The sequence below is a fragment of the Convolutriloba macropyga genome, chromosome 1, assembly GCF_964194025.1.
Source record: "Convolutriloba macropyga chromosome 1, txConMacr16.3, whole genome shotgun sequence".
NCBI classification, from domain to species: Eukaryota; Metazoa; Xenacoelomorpha; order Acoela; family Convolutidae; genus Convolutriloba; species Convolutriloba macropyga.
The window spans coordinates 15,377,539-15,390,190 of NC_134468.1; the positions used below are offsets into that span (position 1 = coordinate 15,377,539).

The 12,652-nt window shown below is 34.5% G+C and overlaps 2 protein-coding genes across 2 annotated transcripts in view; both read left to right on the forward strand.

Moving 5' to 3' along the window:
• LOC142345871 (uncharacterized) overlaps positions 1-12,652 on the forward strand; it is a 372,085-nt gene that overhangs the window by 97,054 nt on the left and 262,379 nt on the right. The gene's annotated exons all lie outside the window — the stretch shown is intronic.
• Positions 1-12,652, forward strand: part of LOC142345851 (uncharacterized) — a 31,426-nt gene that overhangs the window by 8,068 nt on the left and 10,706 nt on the right. Inside the window, exons 3-5 of the mRNA XM_075398267.1 lie at positions 5,927-6,141; positions 9,110-9,318; positions 11,067-11,210. Coding sequence (XP_075254382.1) covers positions 5,927-6,141; positions 9,110-9,318; positions 11,067-11,210 — 568 coding nt within the window. The remainder of the gene's footprint in view (positions 1-5,926; positions 6,142-9,109; positions 9,319-11,066; positions 11,211-12,652) is intronic.

A 12,652-nucleotide genomic window follows, 5' to 3' on the forward strand; every position in this document is an offset into this window, starting at 1 on the left:
TTTTCTTATCATAAATAACCTAACAGTCTTTTTTTAGGAATTCATTGCTAATTGCTCTCAAAAGCGGATTTGTAGTAAATATATTAATCCGGTTTGTCTCTTTTATGCAATTTTTTCGCTCAGCCATTTTTTGTGTGACCAAAATGCATTTTGTCTTCAGAAACGGGATAAAGAGGTAGCGCCCAGAGGTCACTAAACTGTGGCTAGCTGTCTACGGAGGCAACCGCTCGCCGGTCGTTTGAGAGCAATTCGTCCGCCGTCAGTCGGTTATGTTTAGATGTGTTGTCCTAAAAGTACCTAACAGAAAAACTATTGCATAATGCTGGACTAAGGCGATGTAAAACACTTTTCAGTTGTCGCGCAATAAAAGTCTTTGCCTTCTAAGATTGTACAAAAGTAAAATTCTCTTTTAAAAATTAATTATTATCGTGCACGATTTGGCCATACCTGGATTAGAAAAACTATGTTCAGAGATTAAAACAGTAGCTTTTACCAGCTACTTTTTGAAAAGCACCTTTCACAGTGCAAAAAAAAATCAAAAATCAATTCTATATCTTAAAATGATCTTCAAAAGTATCACTTCTTTTTTTTCTGTAATTAATTTTTCTTTGTAAATGTTAAATAACGTCAACGCTATAGTTTTTGAATATAGTCTAATCAATAGCCGCCGTCGGCCTTTTAATTTGCTATTATTTAGGCGCTCTTCTTCCTTTATAAAATTCAAAGAATTTTTACAGTTCAAAGAATTTGTATTGTATTGGGGCGCTGACTTTTTTTTAAGATCTGTTCACACAATTTCGTGATTTTTGAAGTCAAATTTTGAAGCAGTAATTTTGGTCACACGAAACAGGAAGTGGAGCGAAAAAGCGGCTGGTTTTACGGCGTGAAAGATTTCGCTCTAATTTTGGGTCTTTCACATCATAGCCCCCCACCCCAGCTTAGTGGTCAGATAACCTATAGCCCCCCCCCCCAATCATGGTAATTATACCATAATGGGGGGCTATAATTTAATGGGGGGCTATAATGGGAAAGACCCCTAATTTTAAAGTAGAGTGAGAAAACGGTGTTTGATTAACAATTCGCTTTCTGGCTAGTGGCTTTTTGTTCACACGCGGCAATTTCACTTTGATGTTTACTGTTTTTTCGGTTTTATCCAAATGGTTTTCCCAATCCATTCATAGCTCATTTTAGGCCGCCTACTTTTTTGTTAGAATCAAATTTACATTTCTCGCTAGTGATATTTTGTTCTCGCCAGCGGCATTTTGACACTGATTTTCTGTTTTTTTTTGTTTTTTATCTGAGTTTTTGCGAAAGGGTTTTTCCAATTCACCCATAGTCGGTTCTAGGTCTAGTTTTTTTGTTTTTTGTTTAGTTTATGAAAATATTATTTGAATTATACGTCAGGATTTCTCCTGATATGTTTTTTAATTCGCTTTACTTTTTGATCACGTTTTTCGTACTACATAAGTCACGATTTTCGCGTGTGACTTATGACTTACTTCACTCATTTCTTCAACTGAATGGATTTTAAATTTTTTCGTGAATTGAATTACGCAATATAGTGAATACGGTCAAAGTCAAAAGAGCAAAATTAAAAGACACGGGATAAACCGATAAAGCCCGGTCATTAAGTCAATGAGAAATAGGTTATCAAAGTTCAATAAAATTGTTTGCTAGCTGATGTCGGTGTTAAAATTATCAGCTTTCAGTTAATTATAGCTTTAGAATCTAACTGAAACAGCACGCCAAATGAGAACAATTTTGATACTGAAAAAAAGAAACAGAAAAAAATCAGTCAATTTGTCTCTTCTTTTTTTTCTGTTTCAATCCCGATGTGCATCAAGCGCTTCAAACGCTGGCTATTTTCCGATAATCTACCTGCTATGTTTTATATTTACATCAATCCGCCGGCACAATGTTTTTCACAGGTGCACTGCTGTTATTAATTGGACATTTTGGACATTGAAAAACAGGATATTTTCAACCAGATAATAAGAAAACAAATCGAGTATTTTTTTCACAAAAAATTGTCATGAGATCTAACAAAATAATTTTTTATCAAGTACTTGTAAATATTTCATATGCATTTTTTCAGAACTTGTGGCAGAAATTTAAATATCTGATAAACGATTTGATAAGTGCAAAAGTTTAATCAATTTGTTGCTTGTTGTGAAGTCCGAAAGCTTTTTTTTCCATGAAAATAAAATAAAGATTTTTGTCATAATTTTAACAGTTGCAGAGTGGGGCCGTATAAATCTTAGTGCTGGAAAAAATTTAGATAAAATTTTTGAGACCGTATTCAAGAGCTGTAATTTTGCGTATCCAGTAGATTGAAATGCCTCAATGAATAACGCTAGTGAAACTCGTTCATAGAATACGTAACTGAAAATTGCAGAAGTTATACTACTGAAGATCATGTTACAATTAAATAATAATTTTCGATCAAATTCTGTAGGCGATGCAAATGGTAGCCCGCATGTCATTTTGAAATTCACTGATAAAAAATTTTACTATACATTTGAATACTAAGAGTTGTGGGAGCGTTTTAGCAATCGTTTAGTAATAATTGATTATTCATATAATACATTGGCACCTTAATTTCTATTCTACTAGGCTTACCTAGCTGTCTTAATTGGAGAGGATAAAGCGCAATAAATAACTGTACAAATTCTTTAAAAAAGTAATTGTACAAAAACCATTAATGTGATTGGACCTTACTGGTAAATGTGATTGATCTTTCAATCCACTTTTAAATCCCCTCATTACAGAGAGTGAACAATAGAAATTGAGATTGGAGTGTAACTAATATACAATGTTATTTTTAATTGCACTCGAACAAAGTTCGTAGCAATTATTGTAAACGTGTTTGGCTTTTTATGCAAATTGTTTGCTTGACCGTTTCTGGGCATTTCTTCTAAAATATTCTTTGACTTCTCAAGTGACTTTTTCACACTTTCAATCTTCATTTTTGAGTGATCTCTACTACTCGCAACCCGAATTAAAGCTTGTTGCCAAAATAAAGTTGATTACAGCATAGCAACAAGAAGGGCCTGATAGCCGGGAGGCCAGTGCTTCTGGCGAAGTAGCGGGAGGTCCATGGTTCCAATCCCGGCGTTATTAACTATTTTTGCATCAATAAAGAATAATTCATCTAGGCTACGGCATCTGAATTGAATTGCATCTTTTGTCGTTCGAGAGCAATTCTTCCGACATAAGTCGGTTTATGTTTTATTTAGCACTCGATTTCAAAGTTGCATCTCAAAAAGAGTTGTGCTATAAATGTCCTGTTTGGCAAATGCTTTCTTTTGTAAATCAATTACTCTACAGAGAGAAGAGAGAGAGAGAGAGAAAGAGAGGTTGTAAATTGCTCTCGTTTTTTGCGAAAGGGTTTTTCCAATTCACCCATAGTCAGTTTTAGGTCTATTTTTTTTATTTTTTGTTTAGTTTATGAAAATATTATATGAATTATACGTCAGGCTTTCTCCTGATATGTTTTTTAATTCGCTTTACTTTTTGATCACGTTTTTCGTACTACATAAGTCACGATTTTCGCGTGTGACTTATGACTTACTTCACTCATTTTTTCAACTGAATGGATTTTAAATTTTTTCGTGAATTGAATTACGCAATATAGTGAATACGGTCAAAGTCAAAAGAGCAAAGTTAAAACACACGAGATAAACCGATAAAGCCCGGTCATTAAGTCACTGAGAAATAGGTTATCAAAGTTCAATAAAAATTGTTTGCTAGCTGATGTCCGTGTTAAAATTATCAGCTTTCAGTTAATTATAGCTTTAGAATCTAACTGAAACAGCACGCCAAGTGAGACCAATTTTGATACTGAAAAAAAAAGAAACAGAAAAAAATCAGTCAATTTGTCTCTTCTTATTTTTCTGTTTCAATCCCGATGTGCATCAAGCGCTTCAAACGCTGGCTATTTTCCGATAATCTACCTGCTATGTTTTATATTTACATCAATCCGCCGGCACAATGTTTTTCACAGGTGCACTGCTGTTATTAATTGGACATTTTGGACATTGAAAAACAGGATATTTTCAACCAGATAATAAGAAAACAAATCGAGTATTTTGTTCACAAAAAATTGTCATGAGATCTAACAAACCATATTTTTATCAAGTACTTGTAAATATTTCATATGCATTTTTTCAGAACTTGTGGCAGAAATTTAAATATCTGATAAACGATTTGATAAGTGCAAAAGTTTAATCATTTTGTTGCTTGTTGTGACGTCCGAAAGCATTTTTTTCCATGAAAATAAAATAAAGATTTTTGTCATAACTTTAACAGTTGCAGTGGGGCCGTAAAAATCTTAGTGCTGGAAAAAATTTAGATAAAATTTTTGAGACCGTATTCAAGAGCTGTAATTTTGCGTATCCAGTAGATTGAAATGCCTCAAAAAATAACGCTAGTGAAACTCGTTCATAGAATACATAACTGAAAATTGCAGAAGTTATACTACTGAAGATCATGTTACAATTAAATAATAATTTTCGATCAAATTCTCTAGGCGATGCAAATGGTAGCCCGCATGTCATTTTGGAATTCACCGATAAAAATTTTATTATACATTTGAATACTAAGAGTTGTGGGAGCGTTTTAGCAATCGTTTACTAATAATTGATTATTCTTATAATACATTGGCACCTCAATTTCTAATCTACTAGGCTTACCTAGCTGTCTTAATTGGAGAGGATAAAGCGCAATAAATAACTGTACAAATTCTTTTAAAAAAATTGTACAAAAACCATTAATGTGATTGGACCTTACTGGTAAATGTGATTGTTCTTTCAATCCACTTTTAAATCCCATCATTACAGAGAGTGAACAATAGAAATTGAGATTGGAGGGTAACTAATATACAATGTTATTTTTAATTGCACTCGAACGAAGATCGTAGCAATTATTGTAAACGTGTTCGGCTTTTTATGCAAATTGTTTGCTTGACCGTTTCTGGGCATTTCTTCTAAAATATTCTTTGACTTCTCAAGTGACTTTTTCACACTTTCAATCTTCATTTTTGAGTGATCTCTACTGCTCGCAATCCGAATTAAAGCTTGTTGCCAAACCAAAGTTGATTACAGCATAGCAACAAGAAGGGCCTGATAGCCGGGAGGCCAGTGCTTCTGGCGAAGTAGCGGGAGGTCCATTGTTCCAATCCTGGCGTTATTAACTATTTTTGCATCAATAAAGAAAAATTCATCTAGGCTACGGCATCTGAATTGAATTGCATCGCTTGTCGTTCGAGCGCAATTCTTCCGACATTAGTCGGTTTATGTTTTATTTAGCACTCGATTTCAAAGTTGCATCTCAAAAAGTGTTGTGCTATAAATGTCCTTCTGTTTGGCAAATGCTTTCTTTTGTAAATCATTTACTCTACAGAGAGAAGAGAGAGAGAGAGAGAGAGAGAGAGAGAGAGAGAGAGAGGTTGTAAATTGCTCTCGTTCTTAGCAATTATCGTAAACGTGTTTGTCTTTTTTGTGCAATTTTTTTGATTGACCGGTTTTTTCGCTTTTCTTCTAGAACATTTTTTGACTTCTCAAGCGACTTTTTCACGCTTTCAGTCTTCATTTTTGAATGATCTCTATTGTTCTCACTCCCAAGCAAGGCCTGTTGCTAAGATAATTGCTCTTGAGGGAGCGGGAGGGCCGTGGTTCGAATCCCAGCATAATTAATAAATTTTGCACGCATAAAGAATATTTTATCTGGGCTACAGACCATGGATTAATTTACCTCGCCTGTCGTTTGGGAGCAATTCTTCCGACATTAGTTGTTTTATGTTCACATTTCCAACAAGTAGTCAAAATCGGAAAGCTCTTTACACTCTAATCCCTGTAATTTGAGGCATGGATTAAAAATCAAACCTCGGCCTGGATGCGTTATAGTTCAATTATTGGTTTTTTGCAAGGATATATATCTGACCTGTGCTTCCACTATCCATGGAGAGACAAAGACAACACTGATAAAAGAAATGTGCGACTGAAGAAATTCAAGAAACACCTGGATGCAAGTGAATTGAACACGACAGGCATCTCTCTGGCGTCTTGTGAGATACTGGACAAAGCCATTGGCTCCTTCAGTTCATTCACTCCGGCCGATGTCTGCTTCAACGGAGACTACCAGGTTCATTTCATATCACACTTTTTGGAACAGCCTAAACTTTCGTGAAATGGAACTCGGCTCACTTTAAGAAACAAGTGAAAAAGATTGACGCTCTTAAGTGTACTAGGTTGACTGGCAAAACGAATTCTAAGATTATTGTAAACCTTTTGGCAACAATATGCGGGAAAACACTCAATGAAAAAAAAATTGATTCATCTTCCGTCAAAAAACAAGCAAAGATTAGTTTTTCTTGACCAAACATAATAGCAAAATAATTGTAATTTATAATGAATTTTTCTAAGAGGGGTACATTCTTGTTGGAAACGCATGCAAGGATCTTGTGAGTTTAACCACAACTCAGAGTTTTCTTATCAAGAGTCTGATTTTAAAATACTATCAAAGAGTGTTCGCTCTTGCCATGGTGCCATTACAGACCAAAATTGAAAACTAAATTTACTTTATGGTTCCAAGTGTCCTATTTAACTTCTAATACATTTTGTTTTTATGTCATTACTGTCTACTTGAAGTCAAAACTAGAAATGTGTTGTACATGCTCTATCAAAAGGGTCACTGGTTTTAAAGTTTTTTTTTCATTATCCAAAAATTATCCATAGAATAGCATCGCCCTAACTACAATGCAAAATTTTTGCTTCATTTGAAAGCGTTGGCTACAAAAAATCAAAGAATGGAAACACTATTCTTTGGTTAGATTGGTTTGTTTCTGATACCAAATTTTCTGGATGTTTCCATTTTTATGTTTGTTTTTTTTTCTGAAAGTGTTTAATTGCTCTTGAACGTAGTTCATAGCAATTATTGTAAACGTGTGTGTCTTTTTTATGCCAAATTTTTGCTTGACAATTTTGACTTTTCGAGTGACTTTTACGCCCTTGACTTTTTTTCATTTTGCGTGATCTAAGATTCTCTCTCAATCACAATTTCAAGCAGCTGAACTCAATTGGCGGCACAATTTAATACTAAAAGTCAAATGAAAAGTGCGCCGAAATTGGTGTCATTTTTACTTTAAATCTTATTAGTGGTATATGTTAACCTCTAATGTGGTTATTTGAAGCCCACTGTAGAACTTCTTAGTCCCATTTAGGCTCCCCCCCCCCCCGACTGAAGCAGGCTGCAATTGATTAGAGCTCCCACTAGTCGTTCAAGAGCAATTTTTCCGCCGTTTAGTCGGTTATGTTTATTTTTTCAAAATGAAAAATACTTATTTTTCAAAAGGTGGAGCGCTTTATATTAATATAAAAGTCTTTGCAATCAAAAAAGTAATCTAGCATCCACTTGCTCTGTTCTATGCTATTCTTGTATCAATCAATTTTTATGTTTTAATTTTTTTTTAATTTCAGTTAAATGTTCTCAGAAGATTTATTTGGTTTAAAGTTCATCACAGTGAACACCCGGATTGGACTCCAAGCGAATCCTAGTGATGGATCATAGAAGTTTCATAAGTCAATCGATGCGTCATCGATAGATCATTACCACTTTTTCTTTGATCATAGAAAATCCATCGATGGTAAAACTCTGATTTTTACCGGATTATAGAAAATCAATCAAAAAAAATCTCTATCGATGGGCTTCCACTGGGTCATAGAACAGACATCAACATCGGTCCCATTAACGTCAAAAATAGGTCCGCAAAACGTCAAAGATAGTCTGCACTGTTGAAAAAGCCACCTGAGAGGATGATCCACTCAAAAACAATTTGAGGATAGGCGTGGCGTTGGCTTTTGTAGTGATCAAAACTTGTTGCTTCGCCGACTACCAGGAAGCTTCAAGGACCTTGTCCCACCTATGGGCATATGGGGAGAATTGGGGTCTGTCCCATTATAGCCCCCCCCCCCCCAGCTTAGTGGTCAGATAACCTATAGCCCCCCCCCCCCCCGTCATGGTAAATATACCATAATGGGGGGGGGGCTATAATTTCATGGGGGGGGGGGGGGCTATAATGGGAAAGACCCGAGAATTGCTATCATATTTGGGCTGTTTTAAGGACACGTTACATTAAATTGAATGCTCAACTGACATGCTCATATATATTCGAGTAATCGAGTAATGAATTCAAATTTTCATGAAAATACCATAAAGCATCCATGGAATTGTCATGTTTTATTAATGATTTTGAACTTTTCATGTATTATCTATGATCAATCGATGGAATTCAATAGATGCCCAACAAAGGCACTTGTAAGCACCAGTGTTTTGACAAATATTTTAGAAGTTTGTCTTGCCTTTTTTCGTTGGACTATTTTGTATGAATTTGTTTTTTGAGGAAATATTTGTTTTCTGGAATTATAGTCATTCCATTTCGCTATTTTGTGGCTTGTTTTGGTAGGTTTAAATGAAGCGTATTAGTAAAAAAAAACTAAATTAAAACTATGAATATGGTATAATATATAGGTTTAATCTAACACAAAGATTAACTCTAACATAAAGATTAACTCGAACATAAATTTAATATAATGAAAGATCAACGATCAACACTAAAAAAGCGTTTTTTGTCTTCAGTGCATTTAGCGTTTATCTTATATAAATTCTACAAAGTAAACGCTTGTCTTACATATTTTTCTCTTCATAGCACTGACGCCTCGGACCGGTTTTTAAATCACATTTATCAAAATTTGATCAAAATTTTTTGAGGAGTAATATGTTCTTCTCTTTCTTGGTCTCTCCATATAAATATCAATCAGCCTACGCATTGTTGTAACCTTGTTTTGTCAACCTTTCTGACGTCAATCACGTTGTTCTGTTTTGCCTATCAACTGATCCGCAAGCATGGCATGAAAGTCTTATGTTTAAAACTGTTCAAAAAACTCCCACAGCATATAGGAAATAAAACCGGTGATGAAAGCTAAAGAATTAACCTGCTGTGGCTGAATAAAACCCACGATTACAGAACTTCATTTATGTCAATTAAAACAATTCACAAAACGGTTTGCAGAGAATTTTTTTGCTTTTTGCTCAATTTCATTCTATCTTTAAGTTCATTCAACAACTGGACAACTTGTACAACATACAGACTAACTGGATAAGACACGGCTATCCCTTCTTCATGTCAACTGAGTCCAACATGAACCACAACATGGGGGGAACAAATGTCAAACACATTGACTCACACTTGGAACAGTACCTCAGGAAGGTTGCCAAACAGCCTGACGTCATCACCATTCTTGTATCAGACCACGGAAACAGGTCAGAGCGTCAAAACTATCAGAAAGCAGAATTTTTTCTAAAATCAGAGGTGAGAGGTATTTAAACCCGGTAAACATACACACCGCATCCCAAGTTCAGAAGACCGAACAAAAATGGCAAAAAAAAAACTGTAAGACATCATCATTATGTTCGGTTTTAAAGGTAAAAAAGCTTATATACGTTCGGTTTATTCGGTATTGTCGTTTTCGAACGCAACGAAGATTCTGTATCGTCATTTTTGGACTCTAGAGATTTGGTATGTTCGATTTTAGAAGATTCGGTATGTTTGGCATTTAAACGTATGAGATCGTCGGTATGTTCGGTTTTTGACGTACCGGGGCCGAGATGTCAGCGCCGTTTCTGCGCATTTTTTATGTAAGAAATGCGCTGAATGCGCTGAAATTTTGAAAATGCGCTGAAAATTCAAAATTTCAGCGCATCTTCAGCGCACTTCTTACATAATTTCAGCGCATTTTGATTACAGTTCCTGCAAACGTTTCAGCACTTTTTTTCAGCGCATATCTTACAAAATTTCAGCGCAAATTCAGCACATCCGTTAAAAAATTTCAGCGCTTTTAAGATAACGTAAAAGCAATAAAATTTCAGCGCATATCTTACAAAATTTCAGTGCAAATTCGACACATCCGTTACAAAATTCCAGTGCTTTTGAGAAAACGTAGAAACAACAAAACTACAGCGCATTTTTTATAAAGTTTCTGCGCATTTCAGCACACTTCAGCGCATTATTATGTAAGGTTTTTGTGCTGAACTTTTTGAAAAATCAGCGCATTTCAGCGCATTTCTTACATAATTTTCAGAAAATTTCTCGGCCCGGTTAAAATATTGACAGCTTTTTGGATTTAAAAAATTGATATTTTGATTTACAATGTAGTCACACGTTATAATAGCTTTTTTGCAGGAAATTCAAACGTACATCTTAGTGAGAACTTCATTTCGTCTGATCAGTGAAAATTTCGAGCGCATGGATGTCTGTCTGGAAAATGCTCCGGAAATGATCTAGACCAGGGTCCCTCAAAAAAAAAAGTCTGAACAATGGCCTAAATGAGTTTAAACAGACGTCGAGCGCATATATTACAGAACTTTGCCTTCACTACTTAATCATAATCAAGATTTTTTTGGGTTCTCATCGCATGCGCATCATCTGTGGCTTTCTTAGTTAATTTAAATGCTTTTATGGCCACTATCCAGCAAACCGAGCGAACAACAAAAAAACTATGAGAAATTTGGTTTCATTGGTTTCAAAAGTTAAAAAGCTTCAGTATGTTCGTTTCTATCAAAGAAAATTTTACGTATGTTTGGCTTGTTATAAGTAAGAACACGTCGGTATGCTCGACATAAAGCGAAATAAACTGTCGGTGTGTTCAGTTTGAGATGTAGAAAATTATGTTTTTTTTCTGTACAAAAGTTATCGGTTCTTTGTTTATACTGTGGTCAAAAATTAATATTCGAATTTTTACATATATAGAAAAATCTAAAAAAGATAGAGAAACAAAAACGAAATATCTTCCTTGGCTAGATGAAAAAACTAATTAAACTAATGAAAAATTTTTTCAAAAATATTTTCTGCTTCACGCATGCTGAACATTGATAGATTTTTATGGTGTCCTGATTAAGCATATACCGAAAGCATAATTCTTTTTTTTCGGAAACTAAATTTCTGTGACTATATAAAACGTTTTTACAGTACATACACTATAAAACAACATACTATTTTGCATACTGTTTAGGTTCGACATCTACTACATGCAGAAGTATTTTCCAGAGGGCCAGACAGACGTTATGCATCCTTCCTTATTTATTATCCTGCCCGAAAACCCACTCAGATTCTACACTCAGTCAGAACTCACCGCTCTAAAGATCAACCAAAACAGGCAAGTCCATCTATACACACGCAACATGCAAAAATTCAACTCTTGCTTACACATACACACACCTACACACCTAAATACCCACACAATCACCCCCCCCCCCCCCCCAAAAAAAACACCCACTTACACCTACACCCCCACCAACACACACGCACACACACAAACGCACATTGTTGAATTTTTAATTGGTAATGGGTACTAGATCAAGGTTAAATCAGAACTGAGAACAGAAAAAATTCAACAGATCTTGATAAAAAGAAGTAATACATTAGAATAGATCGTTTTTAAAGCTCGAAATATACAAAGTTTCACATGTTGCTAGTATTTATGACAAATCTGATTCAACAGAAGAAAAAGTTGTTCTAAAATTAGTTGAAACAACTTTGTGCAGACTTGAGCACGACAAGAATATTTTTTCAAATTTACATGATCACCAGTTTTTTATGGCACAAATTTATTTTGTACGGATTTTCTGATGATGCACTGTTTATGCGTTGTTCATTTTTTGTAGAATGGAGATTTCAACTGAACTGAAATGTGTTTCCTGAAAACTAAGTAATAATCAAACAGTTTTCGGGCATCAGTTTTGGGTCGGTTTATTCTTTCCCTACAATAGTTATTTGCCTCAAAAATCAAGACAACATTACAATTTATCCATTTTGCAGAAGACACATGCATCTACATTTAAGACATGCATTTGCATCTGTAGTGGACGCAAAACAAATTTATACTAGAAATGGCATGGCATAAAATTTCTCATAGGGATGATGCAAGAGCTGTTTTCACCATTCAAGAAGATGTTTTTGAAATAAAGACAAGCTGGATGTATCTAGGGTCCAAAAATGATAATAATCTTCTATTTCAAGCTCAATTGAACACAACTATAAAACTCATGGTGACTGCAATTCGATTCGTACAATTTATGTAATGCTTTTCAATTAACTTCCTTTATCACATTTGGTTTTTTTCTCTAATGTTATTCTATCCTTTTTAGAATAAAATGAAATGAGCGAAATAACTAAAGTGTGTTCCCTTTCCTTTATTAGGAAAACGACCGAATTGAAATCTTCTGATTCAAAGAAATTCACTCCCTGATAAATTCCTGATAGCTAAACTTAGAGCATCTCAGAATCTGATAAGGTATGGTATAAGCTCAGTTATTGGCCAATATATATATATATATATATATATATATATATATATATATATATATATATATATATATATATATGTGTGTGTGTGTGTGTGTATATATAAATGGAATACGTTTCCGGAATGTCTTCGGAAAACAAGAAGCGAAAAAGTCTATAAAATTCTGTTGAGAGATGTTTTTGTTTCTTAACAAGAGCTTATCGCATGATGCAACCTAGGAGCATTCAAATGATTTTTGTGAAGGAGAACAAGTTTACTAATAAATTATTTTTTATTTTTGGTTTCATGATTTG